General features: G+C 47.5%; 1 protein-coding gene across 1 annotated transcript in view; it reads right to left on the bottom strand.

Moving 5' to 3' along the window:
* Positions 1-11198: 11198 nt before the first annotated feature.
* Positions 11199-16724, bottom strand: part of CTSD (cathepsin D) — a 34412-nt gene continuing 28886 nt past the window's right edge. The window contains exons 8-9 of the mRNA XM_039535222.1: positions 14777-14875; positions 11199-13057 (exon numbers count right to left, since the gene is read on the bottom strand). Of these exons, the coding sequence (XP_039391156.1) occupies positions 12896-13057; positions 14777-14875 (261 nt within the window). The 3' untranslated portion in view covers positions 11199-12895. The remainder of the gene's footprint in view (positions 13058-14776; positions 14876-16724) is intronic.

Here is a 16724-nt window from a genome sequence, read left to right as displayed (position 1 = left end):
GGGCAGGGAAAGCAGTAAAAATGAGGGGATGCTCATGTTGAAATGATAATTAAAGACAGAACTGTAAGACACATGAGTGGCCATGTTATGAGAATGGTTCCCCAGTGCGGCTTCTGAGGTAAAGTTCTCCTTAGGATAACAATGGCTAACAGAGAGAAAACAAAGAGAAGGAATAGTCTATTTTCAAGATGGTGAAAAATTAACAGTAGGGAGCCACAATGTTCCATGTAAGGATTCGTGCCTTTAATATTATCATTTACGATCTGGAAAAGGGAATGAACCATAAGGTGGAAAAATATTGCAGTGACGCGCAATTATTTAGGTAAATCAAGACGAGAGAAGGTGCATGGGACCCAGAAAGCGAGGTGAATGGGCAGATGATTATCACTATTGATCAATGTAATGTAATTTGCAGTGTTGTAACTATGTTGGTCCCACGATTCTTCAGGTCTGAAGAAGAGCTCCACGTAAGCTCAAAAGATTGTCTCTTCCACCGACAGAAGTTGGTCCAATAGTCCCTCACCCACTTTGTCTCTCAATGCAACGTAATGTATATAGAAAGGGATACTCTGAAGTACTGATACACATTGCTGGGTTCTAAATTAACTTTACATCTGGAAAAATACCTGCGGGTAACTGGACAGTTGAATCAAAACCTCTGCTCAACGTAGAGTGGAAACAAAACGCTGTGATGTATAAGGAAAGGAGTGGAAAATAATATTGAAAATATTGTTACGGTGAAAGGTGCTAATGGCTGCCACCATGTGAGTCTCAGGCTTTGTCTACACTAGCACTTTTGTCGGCAAAACTTTTCTCGGTCGGGGGTGGGAAAAAACCCCCACCGCCCTGCCCAACATAAGCTTCACCGACAAAAGCACCGGTGTGGACAGTGCTATGTCAGCAGGAGATGCTCTCCAGCCAACACAGCTACTGCCGCTTGTTGGGGGTTGTTTAAATTATGCCAGCAGGAGAGCTCTCTCCCGTCAGCATAGAGTGGCTACACGTGAGACCTTACAGCGGCAGAACTGCAGAGGTTCAGCTGCATCTCCTAGTATAGCCATAGATCTAGTATAGCCATAGCCTTAGATCCAAAGGCAATCACAGACCTCAAAGCCAATGGGTGTGCCAAGTACTCTCAACAGAAGAAGCAATCAAGCCGCTTTATGTACTAAAAACAACTGCAGACTATTGGGGGTGGAATCACCCAAGGCACTAGGCAAGTCAAAGCTAAGCCATGTGGACTGAGGTTTGCTCCTACTGTATTCAGGGGAACAGGACTTTTGTGCACACTCTTTGTAAATAAACAGGATTGCTCCATCGATACCTGAGTCCTATCATCAATTTCTCCCCCCAACAGAAAAAACCCTGCAAAGTCCCAAATACTGGCTAACTGCTTGGGCCAAAGGGAAACAATATTATAGTGCCATTATATACATAAGTGGGATGTCCTCATTTTGAATACCGTGCTCAGTTCTGGTCAATCCATCTCAAAAAGTATAAATAGAAGGGAATGAAATACAGGCAAGGAAAATGATTTGATATATGGGGAGACTTCAATAGGAGAAAATACTGGAAAGACTGGGATAGTTTAGAAGTTTACAGAATACATTGATCAAAGGAAATACTTTTTCATACTATGTACAATTAAACTGTGGAACTCACTGCCACAAGATTTTATTGAGGCAGGATTCATAAAAGGATTAGACATTTATATGGCTAATGAGAACATCTACAGACGCATTAGGGAAAAATTATAAGGGATATAAATTGGTGAGGGTGACAAAGAAACTTCCCATTTCATAATTGTCCTTTACAGCATTATTTGCACCTTACTATGAAGCAGCTAGTGCTTGCAATTGTTGGAAGCAGGATACTAGACTAGATGAACCACTGCTCTGATCTGGTGATGTATAGAAACAAAAGAACTACAGACAGGGCCAACAGCTCATCTGCATTTGGGGTGCAACACACCAAAAATTACTCCATCACCCACTCACCCTGTGAAACCTGGAACTTGTTCTGAGGAACAAGTAAGGAAGTGAGGCAAGAAAACTGGAGAGAAATGATAGTGGTGTGGAGTGGGGACTGGTGGAGAAACAGGACCAACAAGACTGCTTTAGAAGTCAAGGAGAGAGAATTGAAGGCATGAGGGCTGAAGGAGAGGGGAGAGGCTGGCACCGAGAAGGGAGAGTAGGAGAAAAAATAGTGGAGAAAAAAAAACCCCACAGAAGGAGAATTCTGCTGTGCACGCAGCTATACCAGCCCAGAGTTACTCCCTGGCTCGCTCCAGAGGGATGCTAGAGCTTGTTCCTGGTTGCAGACATTATCCAGAGTGGACAGTGACCTGTCAATCTCCCCAGGGCTCAAGTTGGTACAGGCTGTGGCAGGGGAGGGGAAGGAAGAGGCTCAAGGATAGCCTCCATTCCCCCTTGAGCTCCTCACCACAGTGCTGCCTGCTGGCAAGGCTTGGAGACTACTGCTTTCTCCTGCCCCTGCTGGCTGGCTGGCTGGCAGGGGCGGCTCTAGGCACCAGCAAAACAAGCTGGTGGCGGGGGCAGGGGGAGGGGGGGGGGGGCGGCTGGCGGCATGCCGCCTGCCATGTGTGGCCCCGGGAGGGCCGGGGAGCGCCGCGGACCGCCGCGCGCCGCGGCGCGGGGGCTGGGGTCGGCGGCTCGGCTGGCTCTCCGCAGGCCCGACTGATGGCCCCGCCGCCGCAGGCGCAGCGGGAGCCGCGATCCGCGCCGCGTCCGCCCGCGGGGCCAGCAGGGATCCAGCCCAGCGACAGCCTCTGTCCTCTGCAGTCGCGCGCGAGTCCGCTGCTCCCGCGGGGCGGCGCGCCTGCGCATGACTGCTTGGGGCGGCCAAAACGGTAGAGCCGCCCCTGCTGGCTGGGCACCTGCGGGAGAAGCACTGAGGGCAGATGAGGAGAGAGTCTCCCTGCCCTCAGTGCCAGCCCCCACCAGCAGGGAGGAGTGACTGCCAGGGAATCCCTAATCCCTGCTCACTCCCTGCAGCCCTAACTGGCTGCATGAGAAACCAGCTGCAGCTGGAACACACACATAAGGGTATCTGACAAAAAAGTTCCCCAGGTAGCCATTTGCATTTTCTTATTTTCCAGATTCTAACAAAAGAGTAAGGCAAGAAATTCAGGCCCCCACCAGTGGCACTCAGCCCCATAGCCTGGGAAAACCTGTCTTAGGGGATCATTATGGCAGGCTACATGGCGTGGCTGTTTACGACACCAGCAAGAGAGAATGTTTATCTGGGTGTGGCTGGGAAGGTGTGCGGAGGAGTGGGGTGACACCGCCTGTTCAGATCTGACTTCATTCTTTTACTATCCACCTCCCTGATTTTCTTTTGTGTAAAGGTGACAGCTGATCTGTGCTCTGAGATTTATATGGAAAGCCGCACAAGGAGAAAGCAGCAAGCGGCAGCCATGGAATATCAGGCCGTATTTCCATTTGAAAGCAGATGTGGATGCCATCACAAACTATGGGAGTAGAGCCTGAGTCATGGGAGCCCCTGAGCTGCAATCTCCTCTTCTGTCACTGCTGCGGCTCTCATTTCCTCCTTTCACTAATATAAAGGCCAGCATGTTTCCCTCGGAGTTAGGTTTCCTTTAACAATCTATTGCTATCGCTATGGAACTAAACGTTTACTTTTTATAAGAGTCCCTAATGTGCTATCGTGCCAGAAGATGCTTAAAACTCCATAGGCTCTCTGGAACCACAGGTTCAATTGCCAGCAGCATCACCTCATGCCTTCATCCCTCCTATAGCCTCCATAGGCCTGATTCTCAGTTACCCTGTCCCTGTGCTTAGGGCAGGGCTGGAGGAGAAGGGGCATGGGCGGCTTTACACTGTATTCACACACACTGTCCTCTAGCATTATTCTGGGGCCTAGCTGGCCACCAGTGTAAGTCAGAGCAGCCTCAGGGCTGCTTGACTTCCACCTCTGCTTCCCAGGACCTTCAATGGTCTTTGAGAAGCAGGGAATAGCCAGAAAGGGTAGTGCACCTTGGCCATTCCCCTTCCCTGTCCTCCACACTAAGAGCTGGGAGTGGAGCAGCAGCAAACCTGATGCTAGGCCTGTCTCAGCTGGAGAAGCCCCCTGCACAGTGGGTATTCTCAGAGGGCTCTTTCCATCCCCTTTATGCTGCCAGTGTGCACCCGAGATGGGGTCCAATGGAGTTTGCTACATACATGTGGCTCTTTCAGATGAGACTTTAAAAACCAAGGTCCTGTCTGCTCTGCCTCAGTACCACAGCACCACATATGCGTGCTCATTGGCCCTAGATTCCATGGCCAAAAGATCACCCTAGTCACTGCTGTATAGTACACTAGCACCAGCTGGTCTGCCACCATCCCACTCCAGGGGCGGTAGCATTTCAATGAGGCTGGAAGTCCTGTAAACAAGGCCTGAGCCAAAGCCCACTGAAGCCAATAAGACTCTTTCCATTGATTTCAGTGGGTGCCAGACAGCCCCATAGTTTTCAAACCACTTTGGGATCTCTTCTTAATTATTATTAATTCATAATCTTTCAAGATGGCAAGTGCTGTATAATCTATCACACAGTATATGATCATGGTCACCGTACTATTGAACAGAATGTTACATACTCAGTATTTCAAAGCATTAAAAAATCATGAGTCAAGCCTGAAAAAATTATGAAATTGGCTTAAAAAATCATGAGGGTTTACTTTCATTTACATTTTTCATTCTTTTATTTGCCTCCTGGTTTCTGAGCCTTTAGGGGTCATTCTCTACAACCATAAAGGCTAAACATCTACTTTTTTACAAATGAAAGCTGAGATTATAATTATTATTTGTATTCATAGTGCCTAGGACCAGGACCAAAAGAGATTCTCTTGTTATCACTTGACCTGGGGGAAGGCTTTAAAAACCATCACATACTGTGAGACTCATGACAGAATCAGGAGAGGGCAACACTAACTGAATTCTCCCTACTAAACCAGAATAGCAACACTGGGAGAACATAAGAACGGCCATACTGGGTCAGACCAAAGGTCCATCTAGCCCAGTGTTCTGTCTTCCGACAGCAGACAATGCCAGGTGCCCCAGAGGGAATGAACAGAACAGGCAATCATCAAGTGATCCATTCCCAGCTTCTGGCAACAGAGGCTAAGGACACCATCCTTGCCCTGCCCAAGAGTGTATGTAGGACTGAATTGCTCAACTTTTCAGGGGAGGAAACACAGCAGCAACCCTATGGCGCCTCTTTCCTAGCCCCACTCTTTGAAATTCTCTCTGCTGAATTCTAAGCTAGCTGAACAATAATATTGTTTGACACTTGGAAGGGCAAGGCCTCCTCCCCCATGCTTTTTCTCTCCTGTCCTCTAGCTTTTAAGCTGCATTCCACTTCTCTTCCCCTCCCAAAGGAACCTAAAAATAAAATTAAAAAATCAGAGGAAAAAGAAAACAACCAACCCCAAGACAAAAGTGGTTCATCATTTGTTTTAGTAAAAAGAGTTTCCAAAAGCAAGAGATTGTCTTCTAGATACTGCCCTGAGTGTCTGAGAGTGTTGCCTCCATGAACATGGGGTCAGATCTTCCATTCATTTACATGAGCTCTACACTGGTGTAATTGCATTGACTTCAGCTGATTTGTTGCTTAGTATTTAGTAATTCACTGTGTTGCAGCAGGGTCAGCAAGAGGAGAATTGGACTCTTGGAGCTAGGGTATCATATTTGCTGTTCTGTACATGTGGTGTGTACAGTTTATCTTCTCTGTGCTGGTGGAAAATTTTAATACAGATGAAGTTTCAACTAAGTCAAATGAATTTAGTTGTGAAGAGACAATGTAGTAAGTGGAGGGAGATGGCAGAGGAAGGGCAAATGACTCAGGTTGTTAATGTTAAAAATCGCATTGCAGAAATTAAGGAAATAATGTTGCAGTGCAGGACACAAGTTGAGAGTGGTGGAGGAAACTGAGCCACCTGGTGTAGAGAACCTTGCCCCAAATGTAAATGAAGTGCAGAGTACTGGAGAATCAAACAGTGTGTGCACATTCCGGTGAGTTTTAGGATGTTTTGAGATGAGTATGGGAATGATCAGGGCATCCCAGTGATGGTCTGCAGCAGTTGTTAAAGGTTGGCTCCTCTACAAGACCAAAACTGCACTAATCCCACCCTTCTGCGCTGCCTTGGTGTTTAGTCACAATGCAAGTTGCACACATTTTAAAGCATAAGCTCAGCATGCCACTGGCACAACACTACACTTGGAAGCACCCCACTGGGGTGAGGAAACAGCCAAAACCTCTGCTGGGGGCACCAGGTTACACAACTTTCCTTTTCCTTCCCTTCCCGCAATGGGCCCTATCTCCCTCTTACCTCTTGTCTCTGGAAGGCAGGCTGGAGTGCAAGCATGGGACTGGCAACAGCCCTCTGGTCCATTCCAAGGTGATCCAAGGCCAGGCCTGTTCTCCTCCCCTATAGCTTTGTGACCCCTCCCCTCTGCTCTCCCCTTCCAGTCACTTTAATGGCCTGATTTTCAGAGGGGCTGAAAATGGGATGTCAGTGGGAGCTCAGCACCTTTGAAAAATCAGACCATTGTTGTGACTCCCCTTTCCCTCGTCCTCAGCCAGCTGTGCCTCCTTCTTCCTTTCCTGTCTTGGGTCTCTCTTCTGCTTCCTTCTCTGCCCTTTCCCACTTCCCTGAAGGGAGCTGAAACCCCCCTGGTTACAGGGATGAATGGAGAAAGCACTCAAGAGTAGCAAAGCCAGCAAGGGAGAGCCTCTGGTGGCCACAGCGTTGAAAACAGCATCTCCTAGTGGCAATATGAGCAAACTGCGTGTGGGGACAACCTGTGTTTTCAGGCCCAGCTGCCTGGAATAAACAGCAACAAGGAGGCAGTGATGCCTTAAAGACTAACAGATTTATAAGGTGCCACCGGACTCCTCGTTGTTTTTGTGGATGCAGACTAACACAGCTATGCCTCTGATACTGGAATAAACAGCATGAGCAGAGGACAGCTAAAAAAACCCAGTGGCCACCAAACGGAGCCTGTTAGCTCATATGCACTGGTAAAGGGGTAAAGATGAGCTGGGCAGAAAAAAAGGAAAAGGAGGAGCTGTGCTGCTTGGCTTGGTTGTTTTTTACTGGCTTGTCCTTTTTATCACTTATTGTTATTTCTTTGTGTTGTGGGACTGTGTGGAGTCCCAGGGCCAGGCCCGCTAGGTGCTGTACAGGCAGACAGTCCCTACCTCAGAGCGTTTACAATCTCTTTTGTAGCAAAGGGCTCCACCAGCTTGACCATCCCATTTCAAAAGTCAAACATCGCTCCCTTTGTCACTAATTACATCAGAAATTATTAGAACCACCCACCCAAGCAATCAAACCAACCCCCCATAAAAAATAAAATAAATCTAATTCCCCATTTCCTTTACTGTGTGTTTATTTTTTTGCATTTCTCACCACTTAGACTCTGAAGTGAATTTAGGCCCAGATTATGCAACTAGATTCACACAAGCAGGTTCTGGTGCTTGTACTAATCACCAATGAATCAGGGCTTTTAGTTAGTTCCAACCTTGCTTATAGCTAGTTTTGTAATTTAGTTCTCATGCACTAGCCCAATGCAGCAGAGTTTGGGTTGCCAACACTGCAGAGATGTTCTGAATCCAAACAAGAAATCAGGTTCATCAAAGGTTAGAAAGATCAGGAAACCATTTCTAGTAGTGATATGTTTTGTTTACAATTTTTTTCCCCAACCTAATTTTTGGGCATATTCTTAAAGTACCTGCTAGACAGTCCCTTTTTAGGTGTGTTATTTTCTTCAGCAAGGCCTAGCAATCCTAGCTCTCCCTTTAATGTTAACTAAGTAGAGGGTGACCAGTAGGAGGAAGATCAAACCAAAATCATGGACCCAATGAGGCACGTTAACATCACTTCTATCACTGGTTTCCCTCCAGAATGTAACTGCATTGGCCCCAGTTCTGCATGGGTTCACCTGAGGAGCTCTTTGCAGGATTAGGGCTTTAAAAGTTCTTTGAGGCAGGTACCTTGCCATCATATTCATATTAATAAACATTTGGCAATTGATTACATCTTTTTTCCTAGGCTGAGCATTCGGTATTTGATAGGTATTTATGGGGACTCCTTTCATAGTATAGATGTTAATTTAGGGAAAAAGTTGATTTTGTGGTTAAGGCACACAGCCTTCCTGTGTGACCTTCGCCAAGTCACTTAATCTCTTTGTACCTCAATTCCTCATCTGTAAAATGGGGATAATACTTCACTTTGTCATGGCTGTTTAGATAGTAAACTCTTCAGGGCAGAGATTGACTCTTATTGTGTTTGTACAGCATCTAGCACAGAGGAGCTTGGTTTTTTGTTAGGGTTTCTAGGTACCACCAGAATACAAAAAGTAATAATATGGGAAAGAGGCTCAGAGCATAGGTTGGATTTTTTTATGAAATTGAAAAATGAATAGTGCTCTTCCTAGATCTGAATCCTTTAGTGTCATCCCCATTTCATACATCCTTCAGGTGAGGCACAAAGACATTGGTCTGTGATTCATCTATAGGCATACAGTGCTTCGTTGATAGAGCCAGAATTATAAATTTGGGCTCTGATCTGTGGCCACTGCGGGTGTGTCTGTGTGGGTCTGCTTTATGCCATATCTCCAACACAAAGAGGTACTAACGCTAGTACAGCTGGGCACAAGAGGATTATCTTATGGTAGGTGGCTCCTTCGTTGCGTGGTGCTTGTGTAATATTTGCTGCACTGCCCCCTCCCTGAGGGCCGCACAGTGGGAGTGGCTGGGCATTCCCTTCCTCTTGACTGTTATGTGGACAAGAGGCTCAAGAACTGGATGATGGCAGTTCTGTTCCCAGCTCTACTACTGGCCTGGTGGGTAACCTTGGGCAAGGCCCAGTGCCACTGTGCCTGTTTCCCCATCTGTAAAATGGAAATAACCACACTGCCTTCCTTTGCAAAGCACTGAGAGATCTACTGATGATAAGGGCTAGGTGTTAGTGTTATAATGGTGGTTGGGAGATTATGTAAATTAGAGCAGGCATTATATAGAGCAGAACGGTGCCTGCTGTGGTGGTTTCAGAGCTCCAGTTGGGCTAGGTTGCACTGGGTCATTGATAGGAGGTTGGCATATTGTTTTACAGAATCTCAACTTAACATTTTAATAATTTAAAAATACAGGACAGTACGTTTCTATCCCTCATGGCTGAGAGGTAAACCTTCTGTAACTGACACAGTTCTGCCTGCCTCTGTTTGCAGAGAGCCTGAACCAATAGGTCTGAGAGATGTGAACTGGGCCATGTATCTCATAGGCATGTTACTTCAGATTCCCAGCGAAGATAATGTAAATGTCAACAGTGTTAAATATTTCACTACTGTTTGAACCTATGTAAGAAAGGCGAGTAAGGAGCCCATTGTGATGCTCTGCCCAATCTGCTCTGATTGACATTTCACAGCAGTGCCACAAGTGGAGCTATCATGGCTTCCTCTGCCCCTCTCCTCACTCCAAATCTGACCTGTGGAACTAGAAGGCCGGAGGAGAAGAGCAGAGCCCAGGCGGGCCTCCGAGCACCATTAACGGGGAGCCACTCCTGAAGAACCCAGTGGGACATTCAAACTCCAGCGTTGGGAGCCTACCCGCAGAAGCCCACCTGAGCATATTTTGAACATACGTACAATGTACTGTGAGCGGTGTTTCCTTTTCACATCTCAAGGAGGCGGAGCTTGGGAGAATATCTATCCTCCCACCCCCATTTCAACCCTGAAGTGATTTTAAGTTCACTGGGTCCTCCACCCTTCCTGCTGGCCCCCAGCCTCTTAACGTAATGCCTGACCTAAGTGCAGTGCTCACTACACCTTGGCAATTCCAAACCACTCAAAAGAAAACAGCCACAAGGTAAAGGGGAAAAAAGATGTTTTCATTTCAATTTTCTATAATAAAATGAGACAGTAATTCTGACAGCAAATCAGATTGCCCAGAAAAGAAAGTCAAAGAGCATTTCAAGCTCTGTTTGAAAAACACAAGTAAAACAACAAGGGGAAGAGACTGATTTCAGAAGCACCACGATCTTTGCATTGCAAATGTGTTACGTCAAATAAACCGCTCCCCCAGCCTGTCATAAGATGTGTCTTTTAGGGCATCACTATGGACCAAATTCTTCCCTCAGATATAAACGTCCTGCATGTCTGATGACAGAAATTGGCCCAGTGTTACCAGTGAGATGCTACAGAATGTACAATATAGAGCATTATACGTTTAACAGCAACTACTGTACAATGGCTCCTTCATACAATGCCCTGTGCCTGTTTTGGAAGGGGTTAAAAATAGATCCTTAATAAAATCTAAGCTTGTGGTCAATTCCCTGCTAGAGTTTTACCTTCCACCAAATCTAATTAATGGGCATCTAAGAAAAGTTCTACGTTTAAGTCACTGTATGGGATAAATTCTTCAGCTGAGAAAGGATTTAGCAAAACTTTAAAGAGCTCTGGGCACTTGATCAATTTGCAAATGGGACCCTCTGGAGGGCAGCTGAGTATTTGTGTTTGATGGTTTTTGGGAGCACACCATTGTTCTCTAGCTAGGTCTTTAGGCTGTAACAGATGCCTTCAGCTTCTAATCTGAGGCAGCAGCTGAAGAGTGGGCACAGACAGCAGCCCATGGTGAGAACAGCGTATTTATCACGCCTGGAGCTGTGCAGACTGACACGAATATTAGAGCTCCTACATTCACACCAGTCACAGCTGCCTCAGGCAGCCCCTTCCAGGTGCCTGAGTAAGAGTAATGATTGTAAGCATTAAGTACGCACAAATGAAACACAGCCCAGTCTGAGCAGCAGAGGTTGTTATTAAAGACCTGAGTCAACGTTAGCAAACTCATCACAGGTGCAATGGACTGGAAAAGGGGGGTGCTCAGCAGGCTGATGTGATGTGACTTGTTTTAGATCATCTCCGCCCCATTCTCCCCGAACATCCCGATTAACTGGCAGCCCTTTTCGCTCCCCCGATGGCAGGCTCAATGTTGGCTTGGGCCTGGGGAAAAGTGTGTATGCTCCCTAGTGCGACTGGCCTCCTATATGCCCCCAGGCACATTACTGCTCTCACTGCCTGCTGCTGCCTGGGGAAATCCTGACCCCACTGAAGTCAGGGGCAAAATTCCAATTGACTTCAGTGGGGTCAGGATTTCACACCATACATTACTCCCAATCCTCTCATCTTACTGCTACTGTTGGTGTTAAACTGGCTCACACCAGGCAGGATCTGCACCTTTGACTTTTCTTTTTCTCTCTCTGCGTTGTGCCATCGCTCATGCTGCATTATATACTTGGGGGCCCAAGCCAAAGCCCACTGAAGTGTCTCTGTTCACTTCAGTGGGCTTTGGATCAAAGCCTTGATAACTCTACCAAGCTCACTCTCTCCCACTTCCTCAAAACCGTACTTAAAAACCCACTTGATCTCCCTCTGTCTACCAATCACTACTTGCAGTCCCTCCCCTGGACTGCTGCCCCATGTTTGTCTTGGCTAAGGGCCCAACAGGGTGAACAGTTTTGTATACGTAGTTGCTGGCTCTTGACTGGGAAAGTGTGGGTCTGTGCGCATGACTGTAGGCTCTCCAGAGCGGGCAACGCGCCTCACTCTATATTTGTATAGCAGGGTGTACGTTTACCTGGTTTTGAATAAGAAAAGTAAGCTAGGGTTTGGAATAGGGAGTGTAGAGTAGAGATGAATTGGCTTCCAAAGGCTCAGAGGTTTGGTAAAGAGAAGCACCTGGAACTTGAGATGCTTCCCCAAACCTCATCTGGAAGTCTTGCAAGGCTCCCGTCTGACTGCTAATAGTCTCTGGTTTGATCAGATCAAAAATACAATGAGTAAAGTCTTCAAAAGCAGCTAAGTGATTTGAAAGCACCTAAACCCCAATGACTGTCAGTGGGACCTAGGGCTTCTAGGTAACAAATGCTTTAAAAAAAAAAAAAACCAAAACCCTCCCAGCTCAATAGCTCTTGACAAATTTTCCCAAACTGTAGGACTTTAAGAAAAAACCCCAACCAACCAAACTATTTCAAACCTAAGAAATTTGGGTCATCTCTTATTTTATCTGAACTGGTTTGCTCAGCCTTAAGTGTAAAGATGGGCCATTGTGGACTCAAAGACCATTATCAAATCCTACCATGGTCCCCTTCCCGTTTCTTCTCCCTGAGGGTTCTACTGGCTGGAGCCCCTATTGTCATCCCTGCCCAGTGAAACACGTCAACAGAGATGGTCACACCACGGTAAGTGCTCCCGTTGTGCTGCCACGACACAAGAAACTCGCTTAATGTGTTTTGATCCTAAGCCTTCCCTTGTGTATTTTAAGGGATGGCTCATGCAGCCATCTCTCGATCACCCTCCTCAGCGTCACACGAGAAATTAGTCTCACAAGGAAGCACATTAAAACACAAGCTTATTAAGAGCCATCAGACTATTGCTTTTCTTCCCCATGTGACTCTGAGCAGCCACAAGACAAAGTCAGCTCCCTCACCCTGTCATTGGTTAGAGAAGAGGAATAAGAAGAAAGTTTTCTGCATGTACATATATAACCCCCTCTTCCCCTCCCAGTAGAAGTGAATCTAATGACCATTACCAATGTGGGTTCTCTGCAGGAGGAGTGGAATCACAGCTTCATTACCTAATATTTAAAATGGAGCTGGAAGATCTAACAAGGTGGATTGCTAGATTGAGTGATCCACTAGAGCTCTCTGATTATCACTTATTCAAGAGACGGCAAAGGGTCATTAAGAGGGCACTAATATTGTTTCCTTTTTAATTTTAAATCTATTTCCATTTCTTTTATTTCCTCATTTGCTTCCTAATCCTGGGACTCACTCTCTACAGTGCGTGTGTGTGGCAGGGATGGTGGGGCAGGCACTCAGACACACTTGGCAAAGCCAACAGAGTCATTATCACGGTCAAACACGGTGTAGTAGGGGCCAATGAACACGTCTCCCAGGATCCACAGCGGGCCCCCGGGAGGTGGGATGTCCAGGGCTGAAAATCCACTCAGGCAGATGGTCTCTCCCTGTACAGAAACCTACAGGAAAGAATGAGAAGGTCAGTAGAAGGAACAGTCTTTCATCCCTTCCCCCATCCACCCACAAGCTCCGGTCTAGGGCACCAACTGGTGGAACTGACTCTACGTGGTATAAGGTATTAACTGTCATCATCATCTATCATGACAGAGACTGGCCCTGAGCTCTCCAAACCCAGTGGCAGATGGACTGCAATAGTAGAGGAGGTATTGAAAGAGAGTCACATGATGTCCTGTCCATTATTGCTCACCCTGCCTCCCTAGTTTCATCCACTGCAGGAGCTGATGGCTTTACTCAGGCTACATCTACACTTGCAGATGTAGAGTGCCGGGAGTTAAACCAGCCCTCAGAGACAGCAGCAGGGAAAGTGCTGCCATGTGTTCACACAGTGCTCCTTGTGACTGTGGAGCATGTCCACATTAGCAGCTCTTGCAACGCCACAGAGAGCAGTATAATTATGGTAGCTATCCCAGTGTGCAAGTGCCTGCAGTGTGCTTTAGAAAGGGTTTGCAATGCCTAATGGGGCAGGCACAGCGTCACATGATGCAGGTTTCCCAATCCTCTTGTTGCAGGGCATCCTACTAGATTGCCAGCTGCTTTTCAAATGGGGCGGGGGGGAAGTGTGACAGGGAGTGTGTCGTGTGTATGAGACAATGTGTTTTGGGGGCAGAGAGTGTGTCAGCATGCTGTCTTGTAAGTTCAGACAGCGGCAGGGGGAAGGGGGAAACCCCAACATCAGCCCCAACCTCCCCACCGCCTCACACACGCACAAATGCCTGCATCTGCAGCATTCCACAGTAATGGTTACTTGTCCCAGAGCAGATAAGCATGCTGGCTGTCAGAAATGGAGCTTTGAAAGGGGATAGCTGCATGTCTGCAGCCGAGTTAAAGACAATGACAAGAGTGGCCACTTGACTTCAAGGGATTATGGGACGTTTCCAGAAACCAATCACAGCACAGTAATGCAACAGTCATCCACACTGACACCCCAGCACTTCAGTCCGGGTGCAGAAAGCTCTATGCTTCTCGTGGAGGTAGATTACCAGGAGCACTCCAGCCGTGGAGTCCAGGCTCTTTAAGTGCCTTGGCTGTGTGGACACCTCAGGAGTTGGGTGCCCGGGGCTGATTTAATGTGCTCTAACTTGCAAGTGTAGACAAGGACTTAGTCGTCTCCTACTACTGCAACAAACCAGTGGAGGTCTCCATTGCTCTCTACAGATCCAGCAGCTGAAATTCACAGGACAACATCCTGATTCTTCAGACTCATGCTTCTCCCTGAGTCTGGCACACAGGGGTCCCATTTGGAACCGTAGTGCATGGAACCAATTCTGACCTTACACACACTGGTCTAACTCTCTGCAGAGTTACTGCTGATTTAGACCAGAGTGAGCGAGGTGACAGTCAGACCCTGTGATTGAAGCTCTGGGCTGATCCTGCTCCACGGATCCTGCTTTGGAGTCTTGCCTGCTCTCTTGAATAGAAGAGGTTATGACGCAGACTCAGATAGGACTGGCAAGCAGCTAACCTTGCAGCAGTGAACAGGCACTATCCTGGCAGGACTCATGAGGGCATTGGGGTGAAACCCCTGATCTACTGAGGTGGTAAGACTACCACTGACTTCAGAGGGGCCAGGATTTCACCACGACAGCCCTGCCTCCTACATCTAGGTGAGAAGAGCTAGCGTAGGAAAGGGAGCTGGGTAGAAGCGGCTCTGGACTCACCTTGAAGACGTACTGTTCTCCGGTGAGCTCGTAAGGCTTTCCTCCTAGCATGAGAGTGACGACGGGAAGGGACGACACTTTATCGCAGGGGATCACGTACTGAAAAGGAAACAGCAGCAGCACACTGAAGCATGAGACCCCATGGGCACAGAAAGGCTGCTGGCTGGCTAGCAGGCTTAAGGAAAAGGGGGTCGCTATGGGAGATGGCCAGGCCTCTCCTTCTGTGCTCAGACAGCCTTCTGCGGGTTAAGGGGAAAAAAAGGAAAGGAGGCAGCCTATGGTAATTAGCACCCTCTAGCCTGAAATCAAATCCAAATGGGTTCTTTGCTGAGGTATGGGCCCCTTACGATCAGAAGGGCTCAGCACAGTTCAGTGAACAGAGTTTCAGACAGCCAGTGGGAGGCGGTGTGGTCCTGGGGATAGCACACTGCCCTGAGAGTCAGAAGACCTTGGTTCCGGCTCCCAGCTCTGCCACAGATTTGCGGTGAGAGACTTGTGGCAAGTCACTGCATCACCCTGCCGGGCTCTCCTCCCACCCTTTGTCTGCGATGAAATGGGAATATAATGCCGTTGGGCTCCTTTAAAACCTCACACTCAGAGCTCTTTGGGGCACAGACTATTTTATTAAGTGCACATGTAGCGCCCATGCACAACGGAGCCCCTAGTAGCTGCTGAACTAATGAATAAAAGCACAAAACACTGGATGCAAAGCAGGAGCAGGGGCACAAATACAGGGGTTCAAGTCCCTCAATCCCTTGGCCAGCCGGGCCCCAAGTTGCTCTCCACAGACCCAGTTTTGTCAGTGGGGCTCGTTAGGGGCTATGCTGGGGTATGTAATGAGCACGTGTCTGTTGCACTGTATGTTTAGGGAGATTTCTCAAGGGCTTGTAACACTGTATTCTTACATCCTGCCTGGGACAGTTGGGCGTATGGCAGCTGGTTCTGTTCTAGCACCGGGGAAGCCCTCGGAGGGAGATGCTTTCAACCGCTGTTTGGCAAGTCATATTACTGAGATTGTAAATGCTTTGGGGAAGGGGGTGTCTCTTCATTAGGCATTTGTACAGTCTCTAGCATAGTAGGGATAGGGCCCTCTAGCTGCTACTGCAATAGAAATAGATAGTGTTAAACAAAAAAAAAAAACCCTAGAGACTCTGGATAGATGCAATCCATCTAATTATAAATAAATCCTCTCAGTGGTGTTGATGGGGCCTGGAGAGAGCCAGGTCCAGAACGAATGTCATTACATTACAGGTACCCGTATCCCTGCAGAAATTAATAAGGCTGAACCCAATAGTGCTCTATATACATTATTCTAAAACCCTACAGAACTTCTTAGAGGAGATCCCTCATAGGACATTTATTAACAGAATCCTAGACTGGGGACTTGATTCTCTATTAGGTTCTATAGGATGGTGACATTCTCATTGTCTATTAAATCTTGTAGGACTTTTGTGCAAGCGCTTTCAAATGTGAATTTACCCCCCGCGCCTTCCCCCACTGCTACAGGGAGGGGTTACAAGGTCTGAGCCAAAGCCTACTGAAGTCGATGGGATCAGGCCTTAATTCTTGTCCCAGCTGGCCAAGAAACAGCATGGGAGACTATTAAACTCCAGTCCGTTTCCTCACTGGCTGCTTCGCTCTTAGTTTATCCAGAACTGGCACAATCATGGTTCAGGGGGTTGGGATTTCTCCATGACAACTTGCTCCTCCCACAGAAGCAGGTCAGTTTCCAAAGTAGGAGAGAGAATCTAAGCTCACGAGCTGCGGTTCAGGATAGGGAAGGGCAGCATGTGTCCCTCCCTCTCTCAGGCTGCTGCCCTTAATTCTCTGTATGGGGCTGTAAAGCGTACAGCACCCAGCTCGCCGTGCCAAAGAAACAGCAGGTCCCTGCCCCAAGGAACTCGAAGTCTAGAGGCACAAGGGGACGTGACGCAGGACAGACAAAGAC

The sequence above is a fragment of the Mauremys reevesii genome, linkage group 4 (assembly GCF_016161935.1).
Source record: "Mauremys reevesii isolate NIE-2019 linkage group 4, ASM1616193v1, whole genome shotgun sequence".
In the NCBI taxonomy this organism is placed as follows: domain Eukaryota; kingdom Metazoa; phylum Chordata; order Testudines; family Geoemydidae; genus Mauremys; species Mauremys reevesii.
This window is presented reverse-complemented; position numbering and strand designations above follow the sequence as displayed.